This window comes from Triticum urartu, chromosome 7A (genome assembly GCF_056163025.1).
Source record: "Triticum urartu cultivar PI428250 chromosome 7A, HENAU_Tu73, whole genome shotgun sequence".
NCBI classification, from domain to species: Eukaryota; Viridiplantae; Streptophyta; class Magnoliopsida; order Poales; family Poaceae; genus Triticum; species Triticum urartu.
In genome coordinates this window covers 14,489,409-14,515,510 of record NC_141879.1, presented here as the reverse complement: position 1 = coordinate 14,515,510, position 26,102 = coordinate 14,489,409, and the positions used below count along the sequence as shown (strand labels likewise).

General features: G+C 43.8%; 2 protein-coding genes and 1 pseudogene across 4 annotated transcripts; all 3 read right to left on the bottom strand.

Annotated features, from left to right (window-relative positions):
* Window positions 1-13,680: 13,680 nt before the first annotated feature.
* On the bottom strand, window positions 13,681-15,636 carry LOC147956946 (disease resistance protein RGA5-like). Its single transcript, XM_087534974.1, has one exon. The coding sequence runs from the start codon at window positions 15,634-15,636 to the stop codon at window positions 14,893-14,895; it is 744 nt and encodes a 247-aa protein (XP_087391100.1). The 3' UTR covers window positions 13,681-14,892.
* A 16-nt stretch (window positions 15,637-15,652) lies between these two features.
* Window positions 15,653-18,627, bottom strand: LOC147956945 (disease resistance protein RGA5-like; annotated as a pseudogene). The gene is made up of 2 exons (XR_015610513.1): window positions 18,068-18,627; window positions 15,653-17,478 (listed from the first exon to the last, which is right to left on the bottom strand). The product of XR_015610513.1 is annotated as a disease resistance protein RGA5-like (transcript).
* LOC125518101 (cysteine-rich receptor-like protein kinase 44) lies at window positions 18,548-21,733 on the bottom strand. Of its 2 annotated transcripts, XM_087534973.1 has the most exons (9): window positions 21,533-21,733; window positions 21,203-21,461; window positions 20,439-20,661; window positions 20,203-20,326; window positions 19,594-19,806; window positions 19,365-19,508; window positions 19,109-19,243; window positions 18,764-18,985; window positions 18,548-18,672 (listed from the first exon to the last, which is right to left on the bottom strand). In XM_087534973.1, the coding sequence occupies exons 1-9, from the start codon at window positions 21,728-21,730 to the stop codon at window positions 18,667-18,669; spliced, it is 1,524 nt and encodes a 507-aa protein (XP_087391099.1). In that variant the 5' UTR covers window positions 21,731-21,733; the 3' UTR covers window positions 18,548-18,666. The 2 variants fall into 2 exon arrangements, with proteins under 2 accessions (XP_087391099.1, XP_087391098.1); XM_087534972.1 differs by having other exon boundaries at window positions 18,650-18,985.
* Window positions 21,734-26,102: the final 4,369 nt, after the last annotated feature.

Below are 26,102 nucleotides of genomic sequence, written 5' to 3'. Positions count from 1 at the left end.
ACATGATAGAGCCTATGGCTGAAGCATAGGAAACATCTTTCATTTTCTCTCTATCTTCTGCAGTGGTCGGGCATTGAGTCTGACTCAACTTCACACCTTGTAACACAGGCAAGAACCCTTTCTTTGCTTGATTCATTTTGAACTTTTTCAAAATCTTGTCAAGGTATGTGCTTTGTGAAAGTCCAATTAGGCGTCTTGATCTATCTCTATAGATCTTTATGCCTAATATGTAAGTAGCTTCACCGAGGTCTTTCATTGAAAAACTCTTATTCAAGTATCCCTTTATGCTATCCAGAAATTCTATATCATTTCCAATCAGTAATATGTCATCCACATATAATATCAGAAATGCTACAGAGCTCCCACTCACTTTCTTGTAAATACAGGCTTCTCCGAAAGTCTGTATAAAACCAAATGCTTTGATCACACTATCAAAACGTTTATTCCAACTCCGAGAGGCTTGCACCAGTCCATAAATGGATCGCTGGAGCTTGCACACTTTGTTAGCTCCCTTTAGATCGACAAAACCTTCCGGTTGCATCATATACAACTCTTCTTCCAGAAATCCATTCAGGAATGCAGTTTTGACATCCATCTGCCAAATTTCATAATCATAAAATGCGGCAATTGCTAACATGATTCGGACAGACTTAAGCATCGCTACAGGTGAGAAGGTCTCATCGTAGTCAACCCCTTGAACTTGTCGAAAACCTTTTGCGACAAGTCGAGCTTTGTAGACAGTAATATTACCGTCAGCGTCAGTCTTCTTCTTGAAGATCCATTTATTCTCAATTGCTTGCCGATCATCGGGCAAGTCAACCAAAGTCCATACTTTGTTCTCATACATGGATCCCATCTCAGATTTCATGGCTTCAAGCCATTTTGCGGAATCTGGGCTCACCATCGCTTCTTCATAGTTTGTAGGTTCATCATGATCTAGTAGCATGACTTCCAGAACTGGATTACCGTACCACTCTAGCGCGGATCTCACTCTGGTTGATCTACGAGGTTCAATAGTATCTTGTCCTGAAGTTTCATGATCATTATCATTAACTTCCCCACTTATTGGTGTAGGTGTCGCAGAAACAGTTTTCTATGATGTACTACTTTCCAATAAGGGAGCAGGTACAGTTACCTCGTCAAGTTCTACCTTCCTCGCACTCACTTCTTTCGAGAGAAACTCCTTCTCCAGAAAGTTTCCGAATTTAGCAACAAAAGTCTTGCCTTCGGATCTGTGATAGAAGGTGTATCCAATAGTTTCCTTTGGATATCCTACGAAGACACATTTCTCCGATTTGGGTTCGAGCTTATCAGGTTGAAACTTTTTCACATAAGCATCGCAGCCCCGAACTTTCAGAAACGACAACTTAGGTTTCTTGCCAAACCACAGTTCATAAGGCGTCGTCTCAACGGATTTTGATGGTGCCCTATTTAACGTGAACGCGGCCGTCTCTAGAGCGTATCCCCAAAACGATAGCGGTAAATCAGTAAGAGACATCATAGATCGCACCATATCTAGTAAAGTACGATTACGACGTTCGGACACACCATTACGCTGTGGTGTTCCGGGTGGCGTGAGTTGCGAAACTATTCCACAATTTTTCAAATGTACACCAAACTCGTAACTCAAATATTCTCCTCCACGATCAGATCGTAGAAACTTTATTTTCTTGTTACGATGATTTTCAACTTCACTCTGAAATTCCTTGAACTTTTCATATGTTTCAGACTTATGTTTCATTAAGTAGATATATCCATATCGACTTAAGTCATCTGTGAAGGTAAGAAAATAACGATATCCGCCACGAGCCTCAACATTCATCGGACCACATACATCTGTATGTATGATTTCCAATAAATCTGTTGCTCTCTCCATAGTACCGGAGAACGGTGTTTTAGTCATCTTGCCAATGAGGCACGGTTCGCAAGTACCAAGTGATTCATAATCAAGTGGTTCCAAAAGTCCATCAGTATGGAGTTTCTTCCTGCGCTTTACACCGATATGACCTAAACGGCAGTGCCACAAATAAGTTGCACTATCATTATCATCTCTGCATCTTTTGGCTTCTACATTATGAATATGTGTATCACTACTATCGAGATTCAACAAGAATAGACCACTCTTCAAGGGTGCATGACCATAAAAGATATTACTCATATAAATAGAACAACCATTATTCTCTGATTTAAATGAATAACCGTCTCGCATTAAACAAGATTCAGATATAATGTTCATGCTCAACGCTGGCACCAAATAACAATTATTTAGGTCTAATATTAATCCCGAAGGTAGATGTAGAGGTAGCGTGCCGACCGCGATCACATCAACTTTGGAACCGTTTCCCACGCGCATCGTCACCTCGTCCTTAGCCAATCTTCGCTTAATCCGTAGTCCCTGTTTCGAGTTGCAAATATTAGCAACAGAACCAGTATCAAATACCTAGGTACTACTGCGAGCATTAGTAAGGTACACATCAATAACATGTATATCACATATACCTTTGTTCACCTTGCCATCCTTCTTATCCGCCAAATACTTGGGGCAGTTCCGCTTTCAGTGACCAGTCTGCTTGCAGTAGAAGCACTCAGTTTCAGGCTTAGGTCCAGACTTGGGTTTCTTCTCTTGAGCAGCAACTTGCTTGCCGTTCTTCTTGAAGTTCCCCTTCTTCTTCCCTTTGCCCTTTTTCTTGAAACTAGTGGTCTTATTGACCATCAACACTTGATGCTCCTTTTTGATTTCTACCTCCGCAGCTTTCAGCATTGCGAAGAGCTCGGGAATAGTCTTGTTCATCCCTTGCATATTATAGTTCATCACGAAGCTCTTGTAGCTTGGTGGCAGTGATTGGAGAATTCTGTCAATGACGCAATCATCTGGAAGATTAACTCCCATCTGAATCAAGTGATTATTATACCCAGACATTTTGAGTATATGCTCACTGACAGAACTGTTCTCCTCCATCTTGCAGTTATAGAACTTATTGGAGACTTCATATCTCTCAATCCGGCATTTGCTTGAAATATTAACTTCAACTCCTGGAACATCTCATATGCTCCATGACGTTCAAAACGTCGTTTAAGTCCCAATTCTAAGCCGTAAAGCATGGCACACTGAACTATCGAGTAGTCATCAGCTTTGCTCTGCCAGACGTTCATAACATCTGGTGTTGCTCCAGCAGCAGGCCTGGCACCCAGCGGTGCTTCCAGGACGTAATTCTTCTGTGCAGCAATGAGGATAATCCTCAAGTTATGGACCCAGTCCGTGTAATTGCTACCATCATCTTTCAACTTTGCTTTCTCAAGGAACGCATTAAAATTCAACGGAACAACAACGCGAGCCATCTATCTACAATCAAACATACACAAGCAAGATACTATCAGGTACTAAGTTCATGATAAATTTAAGTTCAATTAATCAAATTACTTAAGAACTCCCACTTAGATAGACATCCCTCTAATCCTCTAAGTGATCACGTGATCCAAATCAACTAAACCATGTCCGATCATCACGTGAGATGGAGTAGTTTCATTGGTGAACATCACTATGTTGATCATATCTACTATATGATTCACGCTCGACCTTTCGGTCTCCGTGTTCCGAGGCCATATCTGTATATGCTTGGCTCGTCAAGTATAACCTGAGTATTCTGCGTGTGCAACTGTTTTGCACCCGTTGTATTTGAACGTAGAGCCTATCACACCCGATCATCACGTGGTGTCTCAGCACGAAGAACTTTCGCAACGGTGCATACTCAGGGAGAACACTTCTTGATAATTAGTGAGAGATCATCTTATAATGCTACCGTCAATCAAAGCAAGATAAGATGCATAAAAGATAAACATCACATGCAATCAATATAAGTGATATGATATGGCCATCATCATCTTGTGCCTGTGATCTCCATCTCCAAAGCACCGTCATGATCACCATCGTCACCGGCGCGACACCTTGATCTTCATCGTAGCATCGTTGTCGTCTCGCCAATCTTATGCTTCCACGACTATCGCTATCGCTTAGTGATAAAGTAAAGCATTACATCGTGATTGCATTGCATACAATAAAGCGACAACCATATGGCTCCTGCCAGTTGCCAATAACTCGGTTACAAAACATGATCATCTCATACAATAAAATTTAGCATCATGTCTTGACCATATCACATCATAACATGCCATGCAAAAACAAGTTAGATGTCCTCCACTTTGTTGTTGCAAGTTTTACGTGGCTGCTACGGGCTTAAGCAAGAACCAATCTCACCTACGCATCAAAACCACAACGATAGTTTGTCAAGTTGATGCTGTTTTAACCTTCGCAAGGACCGGGCGTAGCCACACTTGGTTCAACTAAAGTTGGAGAAACAATCACCCGCAAGCCACCTTTGTGCAAAGCACGTCGGGAGAACCGGTCTCGCGTAAGCGTACGCGTAATGTCGGTCCGGGCCGCTTCATCCAACAATACCGCCGAACCAAAGTATGACATGCCGGTAAGCAGTATGACTTATATCGCCCACACCTCACTTGTGTTCTACTCGTGCATATAACATCAAACCAGAAAACCAGGCTCGGATGCCACTGTTGGGGAACGTAGTAATTTCAAAAAATTTCCTACGCACACGCAAGATCATGGTGATGCATACCAACGAGAGGGGAGAGTGTTGTCTATGTACCCTCGTAGACCGCAACGGAAGCGTTGACGCAACGTAGAGGAAGTAGTCGTACGTCTTCCCGATCCGATCGATCCAAGCACCGTTACTCCGGCACATCCGAGTTCTTAGCACACGTACAGCTCGATGACGCTCCTCGGGCACCGATCCAGCAAAGCTTCGGGGATGAGTTCCATCAGCACAACGGCGTGGTGACGATAATGATGTTCTACCGACGCAGGGCTTCGCCTAAGCACTACAACGATATGATCGAGGTGGAATATGGTGGCAGGGGGCACCGCACACGGCTAAGGAACGATCACGTGGATCAACTTGTGTGTCCTAGGGTGCCCCCCTGCCCCCGTATATAAAGGAGCAAGGGGGAGGCCGGCCGGCCCTTTGGGGCACGCCAAGGGGAGGGGGAGTCCTCCTAGTGGGAGTAGGACTCCCCTTTCCTAGTCCAACTAGGAGACTTGAGGGGGAAGAAAAGAGAGGGAGAGGGAGAGGGAAAGGGGGGCCGCGCCCCCTCCTAGTCCAATTCGGACTCCCCATGAGGGGGGGCGCGCCACCTCTTGGGCTGCTGCCCTCTCTCTGCCCTCAGGCCCAATAAGGCCCATTACTTCCCCCCGGGGGGGGGGGGTCCGGTAACCCCTCCGGCACTCCAGTTTTATCCGAAATCACCCGGAACATTTCCGGTGTCCGAATATAGCCGTCCAATATATCAATATTTATGTCTCAACCATTTCGAGACTCCTCGTCATGTCCGTGATCACATCCGGGAGTCCGAACTAACTTCGGTACATCAAAATGCATAAACTCATAATAACTGTCATCGTAACGTTAAGCGTGCGGACCCTACGGTTCGAGAACAATGTAGACATGATGAGACAAATCTCCGGTCAATAACCAACAGCGGGACCTGGATGCCCATATTGGCTCCTACATGTTCTACGAAGATCTTTATCGGTCAGACCGCATAACAACATACGTTGTTCCCTTTGTCATCGCTATGTTACTTGCCCGAGATTCGATCGTCGGTATCCAATACCTAGTTCAATCTCGTTACCGGCAAGTCTCTTTACTCGTTCCGTAATACATCATCTCGCAACTAACTCATTAGTTGCAATGCTTGCAAGGCTTATGTGATGTGCATTACCGAGAGGGCCCAGAGATACCTCTCCGAGAATCGGAGTGACAAATCCTATTCTCGAAATACGCCAACCCAACATCTACCTTTGGAGACACATGTAGAGCTCCTTTATAATCACCCAGTTACGTTGTGACGTTTGGTAGCACACAAAGTGTTCCTCTGGCAAACGGGAGTTGCATAATCTCATAGTCATAGGAACATGTATAAGTCATGAAGAAAGCAATAGCAACATACTAAACGATCGGGTGCTAAGCTAATGGAATGGGTCATGTCAATCAGATCATTCACCTAATGATGTGATCCCATTAATCAAATAACAACTCTTTGTTCATGGTTAGAAAACATAACCATCTTTGATTAACGAGCTAGTCAAGTAGAGGCATACTAGTGACACTAAGTTTGTCTATGTATTCACACATGTATTATGTTTCCGGTTAATACAATTCTAGCATGAATAATAAACATTTATCATGATATAAGGAAATAAATAATAACTTTATTATTGCCTCTAGGGCATATTTCCTTCAGTCTCCCACTTGCACTAGAGTCAATAATCTAGATTACATAGTAATGATTCTAACACCCATGGAGTCTTGGTGCTGATCATGTTTTGCTCGTGGAAGAGTCTTAGTCAATGGGTCTGCAACATTCAGATCCGTATGTATCTTGCAAATCTCTATGTCTCCCACCTGGACTAGATCCCGGATGGAATTGAAGCGTCTCTTTATGTGTTTGGTTCTCTTGTGAAATCTGGATTCCTTTCTAAGGCAATTGCACCAGTATTGTCACAAAAGATTTTCATTGGACCCGATGCACTAGGTATGACACCTAGATCGGATATGAACTCCTTCATCCAGACTCCTTCATTTGCTGCTTCCGAAGCAGCTATGTACTCTACTTCACATGTAGATCCCGCTACGACGCTTTGTTTAGAACTGCACCAACTGACAGCTCCACCGTTTAATGTAAACACGTATCCGGTCTGCGATTTAGAATCGTCCGGATCAGTGTCAAAGCTTGCATCAAAGTAACCTTTTACGATGAGCTCTTTGTCACCTCCATATACGAGAAACATATCCTTAGTCCTTTTCAGGTATTTCAGGATGTTCTTGACCTCTGTCCAGTGATCCACTCCTGGATTACTTTGGTACCTCCCTGCTAAGCTTATAGCAAGGCACACATCAGGTCTGGTACACAGCATTGCATACATGATAGAGCCTATGGCTGAAGCATAGGGAACATCTTTCATTTTCTCTCTATCTTCTGCAGTGGTCGGGCATTGAGTCTGACTCAACTTCACACCTTGTAACACAGGAAAGAACCCTTTCTTTGCTTGATCCATTTTGAACTTTTCCAAAATCTTGTCAAGGTATGTGCTTTGTGAAAGTCCAATTAGGCGTCTTGATCTATCTCTATAGATCCTTATGCCTAATATGTAAGCAGCTTCACCGAGGTCTTTCATTGAAAAACTCTTATTCAAGTATCCCTTTATGCTATCCAGAAATTCTATATCATTTCCAATCAGTAATATGTCATCCACATATAATATCAGAAATGCTACAGAGCTCCCACTCACTTTCTTGTAAATACAGGCTTCTCCGAAAGTCTGTATAAAACCAAATGCTTTGATCACACTATCAAAACGTTTATTCCAACTCCGAGAGGCTTGCACCAGTCCATAAATGGATCGCTGGAGCTTGCACACTTTGTTAGCTCCCTTTGGATCGACAAAACCTTCCGGTTGCATCATATACAACTCTTCTTCCAGAAATCCACTCAGGAATGCAGTTTTGACATCCATCTGCCAAATTTCATAATCATAAAATGCGGCAATTGCTAACATGATTCGGACAGACTTAAGCATCGCTACGGGTGAGAAGGTCTCATCGTAGTCAACCCCTTGAACTTGTCAAAAACCTTTTGCGACAAGTCGAGATTTGTAGACAGTAATATTACCGTCAGCGTCAGTCTTCTTCTTGAAGATCCATTTATTCTCAATTGCTTGCCGATCATCGGGCAAGTCAACCAAAGTCCATACTTTGTTCTCATACATAGATCCCATCTCAGATTTCATGGCTTCAAGCCATTTTGCGGAATCTGGGCTCACCATCGCTTCTTCATAGTTTGTAGGTTCATCATGATCTAGTAGCATGACTTCCAGAACTGGATTACCGTACCACTCTGGCGCGGATCTCACTCTGGTTGATCTACGAGGTTCAATAGTATCTTGTCCTGAAGTTTCATGATCATTATAATTAACTTCCCCACTTATTGGTGTAGGTGTCGCAGAAACAGTTTTCTGTGATGTACTACTTTCCAATAAGGGAGCAGGTACAGTTACCTCGTCAAGTTCTACTTTCCTCGCACTCACTTCTTTCGAGAGAAACTGCTTCTCCAGAAAGTTTCCGAATTTAGCAACAAAAGTCTTGCCTTCGGATCTGTGATAGAAGGTGTATCCAATAGTTTCCTTTGGATATCCTATGAAGACACATTTCTTTGATTTGGGTTCGAGCTTATCAGGTTGAAGCTTTTTCACATAAGCATCGCAGCCCCAAACTTTCAGAAACAACAACTTTGGTTTCTTGCCAAACCACAGTTCATAAGGCGTCGTCTCAACGGATTTTGATGGTGCCCTATTTAACGTGAATGCGGCCGTCTCTAGAGCGTATCCCCAAAACGATAGCGATAAATCAGTAAGAGACATCATAGATCGCACCATATCTAGTAAAGTACGATTACAACGTTCGGACACACCATTACGCTGTGGTGTTCCGGGTGGCGTGAGTTGCGAAACTATTCCACAATTTTTCAAATGTACACCAAATTCGTAACTCAAATATTCTCCTCCACGATCAGATCGTAGAAACTTTATTTTCTTGTTACGATGATTTTCAACTTCACTCTGAAATTCCTTGAACTTTTCAAATGTTTCAGACTTATGTTTCATTAAGTAGATATATCCATATCTGCTTAAGTCATCTGTGAAGGTGAGAAAATAACGATATCCGCCACGAGCCTCAACATTCATCGGACCACATACATCTGTATGTATGATCTCTAATAAATCTGTTGCTCTCTCCATAGTACCGGAGAATGGTGTTTTAGTCATCTTGCCCATGAGGCACGGTTCGCAAGTACCAAGTGATTCATAATCAAGTGGTTCCAAAAGTCCAACAGTATGGAGTTTCTTCCTGCGCTTTACACCGATATGACCTAAACGGCAGTGCCACAAATAAGTTGCACTATCATTATCAACTCTGCATCTTTTGGATTCTACATTATGAATATGTGTATCACTACTATGGAGATTCAACAAGAATAGACCACTCTTCAAGGGTGCATGACCATAAAAGATATTACTCATATAAATAGAACAACCATTATTCTCTGATTTAAATGAATAACCGTCTCGCATTAAACAAGATTCAGATATAATGTTCATGCTCAACGCTGGCACCAAATAACAATTATTTAGGTCTAATATTAATCCCGAAGGTAGATGTAGAGGTAGCGTGCCGACCGCGATCACATCAACTTTGGAACCGTTTCCCACGCGCATCGTCACCTCGTCCTTAGCCAATCTTCGCTTAATCCGTAGTCCCTGTTTCGAGTTGCAAATATTAGCAACAGAACCAGTATCAAATACCTAGGTACTACTGCGAGCATTAGTAAGGTACACATCAATAACATGTATATCACATATACCTTTGTTCACCTTGCCATCCTTCTTATCCGCCAAATACTTGGGGCAGTTCCGCTTCCAGTGACTAGTCTGCTTGCAGTAGAAGCACTCAGTTTCAGGCTTAGGTCCAGACTTGGGTTTCTTCTCTTGAGCAGCAACTTGCTTGCCGTTCTTCTTGAAGTTCCCCTTCTTCTTCCCTTTGCCCTTTTTCTTGAAACTAGTGGTCTTGTTGACCATCAACACTTGATGCTCCTTTTTGATTTCTACCTCCGTAGCTTTCAGCATTGCGAAGAGCTCGGGAATAGTCTTGTTCATGCCTTGCATATTATAGTTCATCACGAAGCTCTTGTATCTTGGTGGCAGTGATTGGAGAATTCTGTCAATGACGCAATCATCTGGAAGATTAACTCCCATCTGAATCAAGTGATTATTATACCCAGACATTTTGAGTATATGCTCACTGACAGAACTGTTCTCCTCCATCTTGCAGCTATAGAACTTATTGGAGACTTCATATCTCTCAATCCGGGCATTTGCTTGAAATATTAACTTCAACTCCTGGAACATCTCATATGCTCCATGACGTTCAAAACGTCGTTGAAGTCCCGATTCTAAGCCGTAAAGCATGGCACACTGAATTATCGAGTAGTCATCAGCTTTGCTCTGCCAGACGTTCATAACATCTGGTGTTGCTCCAGTAGCAGGCCTGGCACCCAGCGGTGCTTCCAGGACGTAATTCTTCTATGCAGCAATGAGGATAATCCTCAAGTTATGGACCCAGTCCGTGTAATTGCTACCATCATCTTTCAACTTTGCTTTCTCAAGGAACGCATTAAAATTCAACGGAACAACAGCACGAGCCATCTATCTACAATCAAACATAAACAAGCAAGATACTATCAGGTACTAAGTTCATGATAAATTTAAGCTCAATTAATCAAATTACTTAAGAACTCCCACTTAGATAGACATTCCTCTAATCCTCTAAGTGATCACGTGATCCAAATCAACTAAACCATGTCCGATCATCACGTGAGATGGAGTAGTTTCATTGGTGAACATCACTATGTTGATCATATCTACTATATGATTCACGCTCGACCTTTCGGTCTCCGTGTTCCGAGGCCATATCTGTATATGCTTGGCTCATCAAGTATAACCTGAGTATTCTGCGTGTGCAACTGTTTTGCACCCGTTGTATTTGAACGTAGAGCCTATCACACCCGATCATCACGTGGTGTCTCAGCACGAAGAACTTTCGCAACGGTGCATACTCAGGGAGAACACTTCTTGATAATTAGTGAGAGATCATCTTATAATGCTACCGTCAATCAAAGCAAGATAAGATGCATAAAAGATAAACATCACATGCAATCAATATAAGTGATATGATATGGCCATCATCATCTTGTGCCTGTGATCTCCATCTCCGAAGCACCGTCATGATCACCATCGTCACCGGCGTGACACCTTGATCTCCATCGTAGCATCGTTGTCGTCTCGCCAATCTTATGCTTCCATGACTATCGCTACCACTTAGTGATAAAGTAAAGCATTACATCGCGATTGCATTGCATACAATAAAGCGACAACCATATGGCTCCTGCCAGTTGCCGATAACTCGGTTACAAAACATGATCATCTCATACAATAAAATTTAGCATCATGTCTTGACCATATCACATCACAACATGCCCTGCAAAAACAAGTTAGACGTCCTCCACTTTGTTGTTGCAAGTTTTACGTGGCTGCTACGGGCTTAAGCAAGAACCAATCTCACCTACGCATCAAAACCACAACGATAGTTTGTCAAGTTGATACTGTTTTAACCTTCGCAAGGACCGGGCGTAGCCACACTTGGTTCAACTAAAGTTGGAGAAACAGTCACCCGCAAGCCACCTTTGTGCAAAGCACGTCGGGAGAACCGGTCTCGCGTAAGCGTACGCGTAATGTCGGTCCGGGCCGCTTCATCCAACAATACCGCCGAACCAAAGTATGACATGCCGGTAAGCAGTATGACTTATATCGCCCACACCTCACTTGTGTTCTACTCGTGCATATAACATCAAACCAGAAAACCAGGCTCGGATGCCACTGTTGGGGAACGTAGTAATTTCAAAAAATTTCCTACGCACACGCAAGATCATGGTGATGCATACCAACGAGTCTACGTACCCTCGTAGACCGCAACGGAAGCGTTGACGCAATGTAGAGGAAGTAGTCGTACGTCTTCCCGATCCGACCGATCCAAGCACCGTTACTCCGGCACCTCCGAGTTCTTAGCACACGTACAGCTCGATGACGCTCCTCGGGCTCCGATCCAGCAAAGCTTCGGGGATGAGTTCTGTCAGCACAACGGCGTGGTGACGATGATGATGTTCTACCGACGCAGGGCTTCGCCTAAGCACTACAACGATATGATCGAGGTGGAATATGGTGGCAGGGGGCACCGCACACGGCTAAGGAACGATCACGTGGATCAACTTGTGTGTCCTAGGGTGCCCCCTGCCCCCGTATATAAAGGAGCAAGGGGGAGGCCGGCCGGCCATTTGGGGCACGCCAAGGGGAGGGGGAGTCCTCCTCCTAGTGGGAGTAGGACTCCCCTTTCCTAGTCCAACTAGGAGACTTGAGGGGGAAGGAAAGAGAGGGAGAGGGAGAGGGAAAGGGGGGCCGCGCCCCCTCCTAGTCCAATTCGGACTCCCCATGAGGGGGGGCGCGCCACCTCTTGGGCTGCTGCCCTCTCTCTCCCCTCAGGCCCAATAAGGCCCATTACTTCCCCCGGGGGGGTTCCGGTAACCCCTCCGGCACTCCGGTTTTATCCGAAATCACCCGGAACACTTCCGGTGTCCGAATATAGCCGTCCAATATATCAATATTTATGTCTCGACCATTTCGAGACTCCTCTTCATGTCCGTGATCACATCCGGGACTCCGAACTAACTTCGGTACATCAAAATGCATAAACTCATAATAACTGTCATCGTAACGTTAAGCGTGCGGACCCTACGGTTCGAGAACAATGTAGACATGACTGAGACAAATCTCCGGTCAATAACCAACAGCGGGACCTGGATGCCCATATTGGCTCCTACATGTTCTACGAAGATCTTTATCGGTCAGACCGCATAACAACATACGTTGTTCCCTTTGTCATCGCTATGTTACTTGCCCGAGATTCGATCGTCGGTATCCAATACCTAGTTCAATCTCGTTACCGGCAAGTCTCTTTACTCGTTCCGTAATACATCATCTCGCAACTAACTCATTAGTTGCAATGCTTGCAAGGCTTATGTGATGTGCATTACCGAGAGGGCCCAGAGATACCTCTCCGACAATCGGAGTGACAAATCCTATTCTCGAAATACGCAAACCCAACATCTACCTTTGGAGACACCTGTAGAGCTCCTTTATAATCACCCAGTTACGTTGTGACGTTTGGTAGCACACAAAGTGTTCCTCTGGCAAACGGGAGTTGCATAATCTCATAGTCATAGGAACATGTATAAGTCATGAAGAAAGCAATAGCAACATACTAAACGATCGGGTACTAAGCTAATGGAATGAGTCATGTCAATCAGATCATTCACCTAATGATGTGATCCCATTAATCAAATAACAACTCTTTGTTCATGGTTAGGAAACATAACTATCTTTGATTAACGAGCTAGTCAAGTAGAGGCATACTAGTGACACTAAGTTTGTCTATGTATTCACACATGTATTATGTTTCCAGTTAATACAATTCTAGCATGAATAATAAACATTTATCATGATATAAGGAAATAAATAATAACTTTATTATTGCCTCTAGGGCATATTTCCTTCAATTGGTGCATAACCGGATGTTTTTTTCTTCTGAGGATAAACGGAGCCTTGGTTGGTGCTTCCAAATATAAGATGTCCCTTTATTTCCTTTGTGACATACGTGATGTTTTGTTTGGAGGAGTCCTTATCATGTATGTGATTATGCTTGATTTTTTCCATTATAGACATATACGTGACAGTCTTTTGTTTACTTGGCATGTGATAGAAATTGCTCATACACAATATTTGTATGTAACGTTAGATCTTTAAATCTCAACCGTCTATATCTAAAATTAACGGTTGAGGTAATTTAATCTGTGTGGAATAACGTGGTGGCTTATTTGTCTTCTGTATTATGTATATAATAGATTAGTTCATCGGCGCTATCTGCATAAAAAGTGAGATAAAGGAGTTCACTTTGGATCCAATAAAATGGAAAAAATATACACGTAGGAAAAATGCAAAAACCACTAGACCAAGATTGTGTATGATTCTTTTCTTTTCGAAAAGGAGATTATCCCCCGGCCTCTGCATCAGAACGATGCATGCAGCCATCAAGATTGTGTATGATTCTAGCTGGGATTCAGTCCTCTGCTCATTCTGGTCAGTCTGTTTATGAATATATAGATAGACTGTTACATGCATCTGACAGAGAGTGATTGTTGCAGATCGATGCTGAGCACTTGTTACAAACTGTCGTGATCCAATGTAGATCATGAAGTGCAGTTTCAGTCTGTGAAAAGCGCACCCCATTCAACCGGGTTAACGATGCAGTTTCAGGAAATTGCATGTCCTCCAAGCAACCTATAGCAGACGGCATGATCTCTACAACACTCAGTCTCTATGAACTCTTTGTATTGACTTCCTTCACCTGCTTGGCACAACACCCAAGTCATGTTATCTCTGTCAGCTTCAACTGTTTTGCCATTCACCCAAGTTGAATGGAAAAATGAGATGTTCTTGTTCGCAGCTTTTATTATTTCTAGCTTTTAGGCGATGTTTCAACTGAAATCAGTTGTGAGATCGCAGCAAAGTACAAAGGAAGGGTTGAACTTAAAAATGCAGGGCAAATGGAGAAAATAGTTTCTGCTCTCATCATTTCCCCCCCTCTCTTTGTAGTTCTGAAGGGATTACTAAGATTCTACTCTGTGTTGTACACGCTCATTTGCATTGGATTACGATCAATTAACCTGACAATTCTTTTCTCCAGCAAAAATTGGATGTCAATTCTTCTCTCAAAGGAGCTTCGGCTACACCGGTCCACCTTCTCTAGGAGGTGCCTTCTCCCGTGCGTAGCAGACAGCCTTCGCCATGGACTGGGTTGTTCCAACAAATGACAGTTAAGGATCAGGAGGAGCATTCATTTATTGATCATCGGGATTACAAGCCATAACAGAGAGGCAGATTACAAGAAAAATACAGATCTTAATCGGTATCCCCCATTAGCTGTCAAAAACAAAGATGCAGCAGACACATCGGCAGTCGTGAGTACAACCACATCCGGAAAAGTTAGACATTCGTGGCGGGCTCCTTCCTTAATCAGCTGCCCCTTTTCACTTCCCCAGCAGGTCTACGGAAGATAGACATAGTGCGATGCATGTGGTAATTATACACTGCTATAAATGATGAACTTCAACAGAAGGGCGGTTCGGGTGCATCAGCAAGGCCTGCTTGAATGCGTCCTTGACCTCTTTCAACGTCTCCACCGTATTCTTATTATTGCAGACCCCATGCACTTTGATCTCCTGGAGGTGTAACAAGTGCTCCATGCCGACTGGTACAGTGCCGCCCCAGTGGGACCCACGGATCCTGAGTGTTCTTAAACTGGGCATAGCACCTGCCTCGAAGCCCAGGTACGTTGTAGTGTCTTTCCTAGACCAGAAATTTAGGAACTCCAGAACTGGGAATAGCCCCGTGCCTAACATAGCTCTTTCATCAGGGATTTCACATGCTCTGAATTCGAGGTGGACGAGGGAGGGAAGTTTTCCAAGCAGATGAACATCCTGAGTTGATGTCTCTTCAACATACAGCTTAAGCAAGCGCAGGGAATGGAGACCACACAACCATTTTGGAACTCTCCATAACCGCCAAAATTGCAATTCAAGACGCTCAATATGTTCAAAAGGATTAGATGATGAGCGCTGCTGGCTATGCTCACATTCAGCAGGATTGCCAGAGATGAACAAATATTCAAGGTTATAGAGCTTTTCAATGAAGCAGATCAAAGCATCAATTTTTGGCAACTCCAAACTAGTATCTATTGACATATGCAGTTCCCTCAGATTGAACAACTCGCTGAGACCCATAAAACACTTCAGCGATTTCATGTCAAGCCCTCGCAGGGAGTGCAGTGATTTCATATTCTCGATACCTTCAGGCAACTATGTCCAATTTGGAAGAACCAGACAGGACAGGCGGGGCAAATGAACTATATCTGAAGGGATGCTCTTTATCTGTTCACAATCATTTATGTCCAGCGTCTCCAAGTAAACAAGCTCATGTTGTTACATTTTCCTTCCCGATGGGGCCAAGTTTTATACATTTGGTTTGGCAGCTATTTGTTGGGCAATTTGGACCAGTCGCAATCAGGCTACCTTTGAACATAAATCTCTTAAAAGTCATTTTAATGTGGTTTATGCTGCTTGTGGCTTTTTGACATACTGGGCAGGTTTGATGGCTGGTGAGGATCGAGAGTCCATGGAGCGGGGAGCCAAGATGCTGAGATCGAATGCCTCGACGATGATGAGGATTTGTGCACCTCCATCGGCGACGAACTGAATCTACCCCACCAAGGCAGAATAGAGCTTCGAAACTGTGTGCAGCCGTTTGGTGGATCGCATTCCTGCGCGAGGGTCTTTTGCTCCCCTGTGTCTTGCCTGCGAGCAGGGCGTTTGTAGTACTGTTATGTTTCCTGTTGAAGTTTGTCTTGAACTGGTTAGGTCTAGTGGTTTGCGTGATGCTAGGTGTCACTGGGTTTTCGTCCCGCGATGGGCTGCTCGATGACGAGTGCTCATAGTGGGTTTCCAGATCTCGCCTTACCCCTTTCTCGTTTCCTTATGCTGTAGTCGCTTATACTGGGTCGGTGTTCGCTGAATGTTGAACTTTGTATTTCCGTTATGCATTTAATGGAAAGGGGTTGTGGCCCGGGTCAAAAAAAAGTAAACAAGCTCACCAAGTTGAGTAGGGAGCTCTATCTTCCAAGCTCTAACCATCAGACACCTCAGCAGAAACAATTGGCTAGCAGCGATGAGGTCAACTATCTCCCGGTCATTGAAAATGATTAGCACCCTAAGGTACTTGAACCACAAAAGAGGGAGTATAGCGTTCCTGAGCAGTAATGATCGAACTTGTGACAGCCTAGTAGCAATAGCAGTGTCATATGTTGCTCCACCAACAGCCATGGAGCACAGGGATAACCGGCGAACCTTGTATTTGCTGAGATGCAGCAGTCTTGCCATGTCCTCAGAATTGTGTGCCACGCTTACAAAATTATCTTCTACACACTTGCTTAAGATCAAATCAAGCATCATGTCGTGTACTCTGCAAGACAACACCTCTCCGTAGCTAATTTCACATGGCTGAATAATGCTTCTATTGACGAGCTCATTGAAATAACTCTTACCAACATCCTCCAAATCTGGCCCATGCAAACTGCTGACAAAGCCTTCACCTATCCATTGTTTAACTAGATCATCCCGTAGTATGATGTGGTCCTCAGAATACATACCAAGGAACAGAAAACATGGCCGGAGATGAAGAGGAAGATGTGTGTAGCTAAGGTTTAATATTTTTTTATCTCTTCCAATGAAGGATTTGTGGCAGGTTGGGCACCCAGAGATTTCCTTATGCTCGCCCAGTGTTTCCTTGATTTCACTTGAGTAGCTAATAGGCTAGCTATAGTGATAATTGCGAGCGGCATACCACCACACTTCTTCAGAATTTCAGCCGCAACATCTTTAAGATGGGGTGGACAAACAACTTCAGACCCAAATACTCTATTTGAGAATAACATTCTTGAGTTCTGATCACTGAGGGGCTTCATTGCGTAAATGCACTCACGGTTATTATGACAGGCCATGCCAGCCACATCTTCCACTCGTGTGGTTACAATTATTCTACTCCCATTTCCATTTTCTGGAAAAGCACAACTAATAGTATTCCATGCTGATTGATCCCACAAGTCATCAGCTACAATAAGGTACCTGTTGAAATGTTTGCGCATGGTTATAATGTAGCAGGATATGACTACGTCGAAGAAAGAAGCATGCAAAATAAAAACAAAATTGATGTAAGCAAATCTATTGCTCGGATGGTTGGTCCCTCCCTCTCTCTCCACCTCCCTCCTCCCGCCCTCCCTCACAAGACTCTTCCAATAAACATCTTAGCAATTTTTTTACACTGAGTGAAAAAAGTACAATACATCAATCAAATTTTTCAGAAGATGTATAGTGTGGGATCTGTTAAAGAAACATTATAGAATTGCACACTTTGATGAGAGATATGAGCAAGAGGCTTCAAGAAAACTTGTGTTTTCAGAATTATATGAAGCCAGTAAAGAAACAAAAAATCCATTGGTATTTGAATCCGAGTACCCGGGAAAAAGACAGTGTTTCTGCTCCAACATGTTTTTGTAATTTTGAATCTATATCACAATCGTAAAAATAAGAAAAAAATTCAAACTTCCCACATGCATGGACAAACAAGCATAACCAGAACATGCACACCAATTACTTGATACTTCAAATTTAAGATAGTAGCCATTGCAAATGACTATAGAACGTAAGTAATTACCTTTTATCTGTGAGATACTTCCTTAGCTCTTCAATGATGTCGTCAAACCCGCAATCGTGAGAAGAGACATTTATCCCAAGTTTCAGTTGTAGGCGATTGAGAAGCACTCTCAAATCAGGCCTCTGCGAAACTGAAAAGAATGCCACACAAACAAAATGCTCTTTGATCTTGTCAAACACCTGTTTGGCAAGTGTAGTTTTACCCAGGCCTCCAAAACCAACAATGGACACAACCTTTAGTTTTTTCTGAGTATTCATCAACCAACTAATAACCTCTTCTCTAGGGCCTTCAATGCCCACAAGGTTGGCTGCCTCCTGGTAGACCGCTCGCAAACGAGTGTCAACAGCCACAGGGCCAAAGCTAGGCTTGCAATCATCAATCTTGTAACTCTCTCGTCGAGCATTTGCTTCTACCGCAAGAGTCCTAAGCTCTTCCACCTGGTTGGAAATCTGATGAAGCTCGCACAACCTCTTGTGAAGTTCAGCAGCCTCCCAGAAAAAACCTACCTCAACATCCTCACCCCCGAATTGGCGGATGAAGTCATCAATGCAATTTTCCATGTCGTAGGAAATCTCTCTGAGATCATCCCTCCAATTTTTTTACACCTGGAGCAAGCTCATTCATGAGCTCCGGCAGCTCAAGAGCAGCATGTATGGCACTCAACTCCTTCTCAAGGAACGACATCTGCTTCCTTACCTCTTTGCGCTTATTGTACTCATCGTTGATGAAAGTGGTAAGCTTGCCACTAAGGGTGCTCATCACCCCGGTCGCCACACTCACGGTTGATGCCCTCCTCTTCTTCTGTTGGCTCACTTTGGCATCCTCCTGCTCCACCTCCAGCGATGATGGTTGCAGTTGGAATGGTGCAACATAATCATCCACCAACTTTAGTTCGTCCGCCATCTTGGAGAAGCTTATCTGCGCACAAAAAACAAGATTAGGAGAAATCACTAAATAGCACATATTGTACTAGGCGCCCATGGATAAGGTAAGCCTGCCACCGAGCATGGTTGATGCCTTTCTCTTGATCTCTTGTCTCACCTTGCCATCCTCCTTCTCCACGTCCAGTGCCGATGGTTGCAGTTGGGATGGTGTGATAGAATTATCCATCAGCTTGCCACTAGCGACAGAATTACCCGTCAACTTCAGCTCATCCGCTAGCTTCGAGAAGCTTATCTACAATAAAAATGAAAACATGTTTAGGAGAAATCACTAAATAACACGTATTGTACTCGTTGCCCACGAACGTGGTAAGCTTGCCATGCAGGATGCTCATCACCCTAGTCGCCACACTCACGTTTGATGCCTTCCTCTTCCTCTCCTGGCTCAATTTGCTATCGTCCTGCTCCACCTCCAATGTTGATGGTGGCAGTTTGGATGGTGTAGCAGCAGAACCATCCATTAATTTCAACTCATCCGCCTGCTTGGAGGCAATGCTTATCTATAACAAAAATAAAAAAATGACCATGACACATCACTGAATAATTACTGGTAGATCACATACATTTACTATTGAGTGATTGTACCTGCCCTTCTGTTGAGGCACCTACATCACTTGTAACAGGCCAATTTGAAATTTCCGCGTCACCCAGTATTCTATGGATGATAAACCATGTAGTCGGCCTGTTCCCTGGGTAATAGTTCGTACATTCTATCCCTATCTCGGCACATGCCTTTACTTGTTCCAATGATGTGTGACTATTTGATATCCCAAACATGTCCGTCCAGCTTTCAACTACCTGCAATTTGATAACCATGGTTTGTTATAAAGAAGGACGACATGCATTTAGGACAGAAAAACAAAAACACGCAGCCGTATGGATCAGGACCAGAGACCAAATGCAAGGATTACTATCACAAACAAATTTGAATTTCTCACTTGATTAATTTTGTGTTATTAATCTTTCGATGCACAAAATGACTTTAGAAATCAAAATCAGCTTTATTTTACTTTATGTTTTGGGTGGAAGATCATTGCAAAGACAACATTCAGATCTTGTCATTTGCAAATTCTAATGTTAATTAGATACACTAACTGAATATATGTTGAATTTTTTTTCCAACAAGATTGTGGTTTCTTCTAAACATGTTGTCTACAATTTTTTTTGTTGAAACCTCACATACAAAATAATTACCTCCTTAACACTGGAGCACTCCTTATGTCCCATAAGGATCTGCATTACAATAACGCCCAAACTATATATGTCGGTCTTGAAGGTGATTTCTCCACTAATTAAGAATTCTGGTGCCATATATCCCCTGCACAAAATTTTGGTGTAGTCTGTTCGATTAGGTGAATGAAGAGTATGCAAAATTTTTTTGCAGATGACTAATAAAAATGTTAAGTTCGCAAAGAAAATTGCTAGCCTACATTGTCCCAAGCTTGTGCTCAGTAATAGCCCGACTCTGGCTTCCACTTAAGCGATGTGATAGACCGAAATCCGCAATTCTGGGCGCCATGTTATCATCCAATAATACATTCTGAGGTTTGAGGTCCATGTGAATAATACCCTGTTGGTGAAGATAATGTACGCCCTCACAGATCCCCTTAATTATTTGGTAACGTGTGGTCCACTGAAGTCGACAAGATGCATCTGCGAAGAGGATACAGTATAACAAATAGTTAGTACCATATGCGGTGGAATAAGCAGTCCAACGAAACAAAAAAGGGCCTTCGTGAATGATTGCCCGATTTCGAAAGTTAATAAATATGCTAACAAGTTCAAAGGAAGTTCTCGAAACACCCATCTCATTGTCAAAACGTGGGAGATACTCCGATATTTTTTTTGGATGCTCGATTAAGCTCTATCCACAACAGGAAAAGATATTTGTTAGTGCGCTCCTCTCTCTGAGGCAAAGAGGATGAGAATTCAAAATATGTCCAAACAGAAGAGTGCATGTTTTGCAGCGGTATAAGAACAGAGCTGAAAACTACTCGCCCCGTCCCATAATGTAGGACTAGTGTCAAAACACATCCTACATTATGGGACGGAGGGAGTACCATTTAGTGTGCAAAAGGAATTAACAAAGCTCAGAAGAGTGGCAAACAATAAATACTCTGGACTGTAGTTGGTAGACATTTGCTACTACTATAGTAGAAACGCAAAGAAAACTATAAGGCTAATCTGACTTTACCGGAGACATAGTCAGCAAGGCATCCTTTGGGCATGTACTCAAAGCAGAGCAGCCTATGCCGCACATCTGCCAAGACACGCTTCCCATCATATGGCATCAGTACCTGCTGCGTCTCAGAGCAGTACCGGAGAAATCTCACGGTATTCTTGTGCTTGACCCCCGCGAGATAGGTGACCTCGGTCTCGAAATTCTTGTCCAGGATCTCGTACCTCTCGAAGAGCTGCTTCACCGCGATAGAGCGACCACTTGGAAGCACTCCCTGCATCTCACATAGAATCTGTGTCAGCTTTCTGGTTAATTCAGTTCAGGGTGGAGGGTATGCTTGCTTACCCTGTAAACGGCTCCGAACCCGCCCCTGCCGATTTCCTGAGCTTCAGAGAAATTTCCTGTGATGGAGCTGAGCAGCGAGAAAGGTAGATTGACTGGATCCGCAGTTTCATCGAGCAACACTTTCTCCAGAGCAGCAAGTTCGCTGCCTTGGCCGCCGTCCGTCATCTCGGTTGTGGAAGTTAGGCCTGAAACATGCATAATTAGTGTTGTTCATTAGCCGTACGTGCAAACAAGAAGAAGCAGCAATTTTTGCAGAAAAATATTACTGTATATCTATCTGAAGTTCTGAACTCTGAAGTCGACTTCGATCTAAAAATTCTGAAAGAGAGGACGGACTTGTTCTCTTGATTATGTATGGCAACAAGAAAAGAGAATCTGTGTGTAAGAAATTACAGAAGTGATATGTCTATCTGATGAAGTGTGAAAGAGACATCGATATAGAAAGTCTTAATCTGAAACAAATCGGACGGACCTTTGTTCTCCATTATATAGTTAGCAACCAAAAAAAGCATTGAAGAAAAAGGAGCCCCCTGATTAGATCCACGGAGGATACGGATCTAGCACTAACTAACCAAAAAACCAGGGGACGAGTTCCCATCTATCACCCACCTTATTGGCTTACGGTAGGTACCCTTTTCTGCCGGGGGAAGCGGCGCCGGGGCCCGGAGGACAAGCGTCAAAGGATGGCTGAGGTCGGGCGGGCCGGAGAAGAACTTGACGGCAAGGGTGGAGGCGTCCTCGCCGGAGGAGTACCCTTCTTGACAGGGAGGGAGGGTGGGAGCGGAGAGGCGGATGCGGAGGGGGGAAAGCGGCCGTGCCGACAATGAAATGGAGGACGAGTGGACGACCAGGCTTGACCTGGAGTCTGTGGGCGGAGACTCAGTGGAGAAAGAAAAAGCGGCCGTGCCGACAATGAATGTTAGGATAATCATGATTGAGTCAGTTGATTATGTCGTGTGTGTCATGCACGTAGGTTAGTTAGACTTCAGAGTTGTTAGCTACGTGCATGCATGGGATGGATATGGTTGCATGTGGTTGAGATATTCTAGGAGGTGGGCGTCCGTGTGTGTGCATGGATAGAGTTTGTTAGACTCCACACTCCAGGGTAGTTTAGCTATGTGTGCGTTCAGGCTGCGGGGGTGGCTGGTGAGTCTGGCTATTTAAGCATGTAATCCAGTCCGTTGTAGAGCGCGGGGTATGTGCCCGGTTAAGAGAAAAAGAAAGGCCGTGCGTGCGGTCGTTGCGCCGTTCATCGGCGTGGCGCCGTTCGTGCGGCATGACGTTGGTCGCCTGAAAAATCCAGTGTGTTGTGCTTCTTCTTCTACCTCTGTTCAAGCGGGTGAAAGAGAGAGAAAGGTTCGTCCGGCGTTCGTGTCGCCGAAGAGTACGCGGCGTTCGTCGCCCGACCGGGTTTGTCCCAACAATGAAATGGAGGACGACCAGGCGGGGACTCACCGGAGAAAGAAACCACGCACTACTCCTACTCCCACTCCACTGTTTGCAGTGATTCATGGTCCCTGACTGTTGAGTGTGTCCACCTTTCCATGGTATGCCGAGCGCGTGAGGCAATTGCTTTTGAAAATTTTATTTACTCTTCTCCCAGTGCACCTTACTACTATAGTTTCCAGATAATTACCAACGCTATAAATCCAACCATAACCCCGGTTTCCTAAAAAAAAACATAGTCTTGGTTTGGACTCATTGATTTCTTTTCCATTTTCTCCACACTAGAACTAGAAGGGGAGGGTATATACAACAGGAAATAGCCCACTTGTGCTTTTGAATAGTCACGTGTCACTTATGTTGATGAAAGGGGGGACACAGCTCATGCGCTTCGAGAGAGAGTCGTGTCTTCTGGCTCAACCCCCTATCTTCTCCGACGGCTGGAGCAGAAATGGGAGAGGTGCTCGGTGTAGTTATGTGAAAAGAGCATCTAGTTTTAGGTTGTCTTCTGCCCATGTGGCGTCTGGTGATATGTCGATGTGCAGAGGATGCCGCCGCTTCAAGCGAGCAGCGGTTGCTGGCTTTTGGTGGTGGCGATCCTGGTGGTGCTGGCTGATGGTCAGCTGCTGCTATGGAACGCAAAGTCGGTGCCTCCACCAACAAGCTCTGTGATTCTGTCCTACAGTGGCGCTTTGCTCTCTCTCCATCTTCCAAGGTCACTATGGTGGTGGAATCGAAGCATAGATGAGATGGTAATCCTGATCGGGTTTGTGATCATCCTCGATGGCTGATTGGGACTGGTTGCAAAGCCAGCCAAGGTGCTCGGTTATCGGCTGACTCCATCTCGCCGTCTTACATGCAGGCCGAAGGGCGGCCTTCTTATTTCTTCCTCCTGGCCAAAAAGGCCTAAAGGTAGGCAGCACATCTAGTCATCTTCTCCGTGGCATCTATGTCGTGGTGCCATGGAAGCTTCTCCGTCCCAAGAAGTGTTGTCCCTAACGACGACGTAGCTACAACCATGAAGAAGATGTCAGGGACCCGATTACGTTTCTCATCTAGTAAGTCCTATCACATCATATATATTCCATGTCCTCTTTTTTAATACAAAGGCTCCCTTTTTTAGCTCGAAGGTGCTGCATTTTATTCTATCATCCTGGCAAGATCGAAGTTCAAAACCGAACGGAACCAATGCAACGAAATACAAAACCAAGTTTTAACAATAGCATGCTATCTCGGGCTATAGCATTTGGAGGGGAGTCAACCCAATAGCATCATGTACAATTTAGTGGCTTTAGCATGCTATTGAGGGCAGTAGTAGTGATTAGCGACGCGTCTTACCCTAAATTTTGTTAGCGTCATCGTCTTGTGCCTCCTTGCCTTACCGGCAGTGGCATTTCCTATTTGGCGCTTAAGGCGTCCATCTCTATGCATTTAGCGGACATGCGAATCCCCCTCGTGTTGGGTCGGCCCATTTGCATCTCTTCCTGTTTTTCTCTTAAACCGCAAAAAAGGTGCATCAACCGCATTAACCACTAGGGACAACAAACACCTATGCCTTCATACTTCTTCATTTTTTTATTCTTTCTTAGTTTGCGTGAAGCCCCCGATTTAACCGGTTTTTTCCGGTTCGCTTGACATTTTTTGGACAGTTTCTGCACTGTTATTTTCCTTTGTTTCTTGTTTCTTTTTTGTTCTAGTTATTTTTCCTCTTCTTTTTTCTTGGTCCTTTCTTTGTTTTTCTTAAATGCTAAAAGAATTCATATTTGTTAACTTTTTTCAAAATCGATGAACTTTTTTCAAATTCACAAATTTTTTCTTCAAAATGGATGAACTTTTTTCGATTTGTTTATATTTATTTTTCAGAATTGATGAAACTTTTTTTAAAACCGATGAACTTTTTTTCAAACTCATGAACATTTTCCAAAATCATGATTTGTTTTACAAAATCGATGAACTTTTTTCAAAATCGACGTTTTTTTTAAAAAAATTGAACTTAAATTTAAATTCGATTATTATTTCCCAAATTCGTGAACTTTTTTCAAAAAGGGAAAACTTTGTTTTTGCCAATCTAGCTTTTGCCTACTTTGCTTATGCCACTCTAGAATTTGACATATCACTTTTCCCACTCTTAGTTTTTGACAATGCATCACAAATGCCATTCCGTGGCAAAAGCAATAACTTTTCATTTCACTTTTGCCACTCTTAAATTTTGACAATGTATCACGATTGCCACTCTAAAATTATTGTTTTTGCCACGGAATGGCAATTGTGATGTATTGTCAAAAACTAAGAGTGGCAAAAGTGAAATGTCAAATTCTAGAGTAGCATAAGCAAAGTGGTCAAAAGCTAGAGTGGCAAAAACAAAGTTTTCCCTTTCAAAAATCATGAACATTTTTTAATTCACGATTCTTTTTATTTTTCGGGAATTGTTTTAGATTTTTTTTAAAGTCAATCACGACCAGTCAGCAGCGAACAAGCGATGGAAGTGGCCAGCAAAAGCGACGTGCCAAGCGAGCGAGCACACGTGCTTGGCCGACCCAAGTCTGTGGCTCCATACCGTTGTAACCTCAACTTCTTCCTTTATCTCGTGTTGTAACCAAACTCTTGTACCTCTCCTTGTACGCCAAGGCAAGGCCGTTGGCCTCATCAATATAAACGCACGCGACTCCCCTCGAGGGAGTAGGAATGCTTCCACGAAATCTTACATGAACTAGAAAGGGAGGATACATACAACAGGAAATAGCCAACTTGTGCTTTTGAATAGTCACGGGGCACCTCTATCGATGAAAGGGTGGAGACAACTCATGCGCTTCGACAGAGAGCCGCATCTTCCGGCTCAACCCCCTATCTTCTCCGACGGCTAGAACAGAAAAGGGAGATGTGCTCGGTGTAGTTCTGTGAATAGAGCATCTAGTTTTAGTTTGTCTTCTGCCCATGTGGTGTCTCGTGATATGTCGATGTGCAGAGGATGCCGCCGCTTCAAGCGAGTAGCGGTTGCTGGCTTTTGGTGGTGGCGATCCTGGTGGTGCTGACTGATGGTCAGCTGCTATTATGGAACGCAAAATCGGTGCCTCCACCAATAAGCTTTGTGCTTCTGTCCCTACGGTGGTGCTCTGCTCTCTCTCCA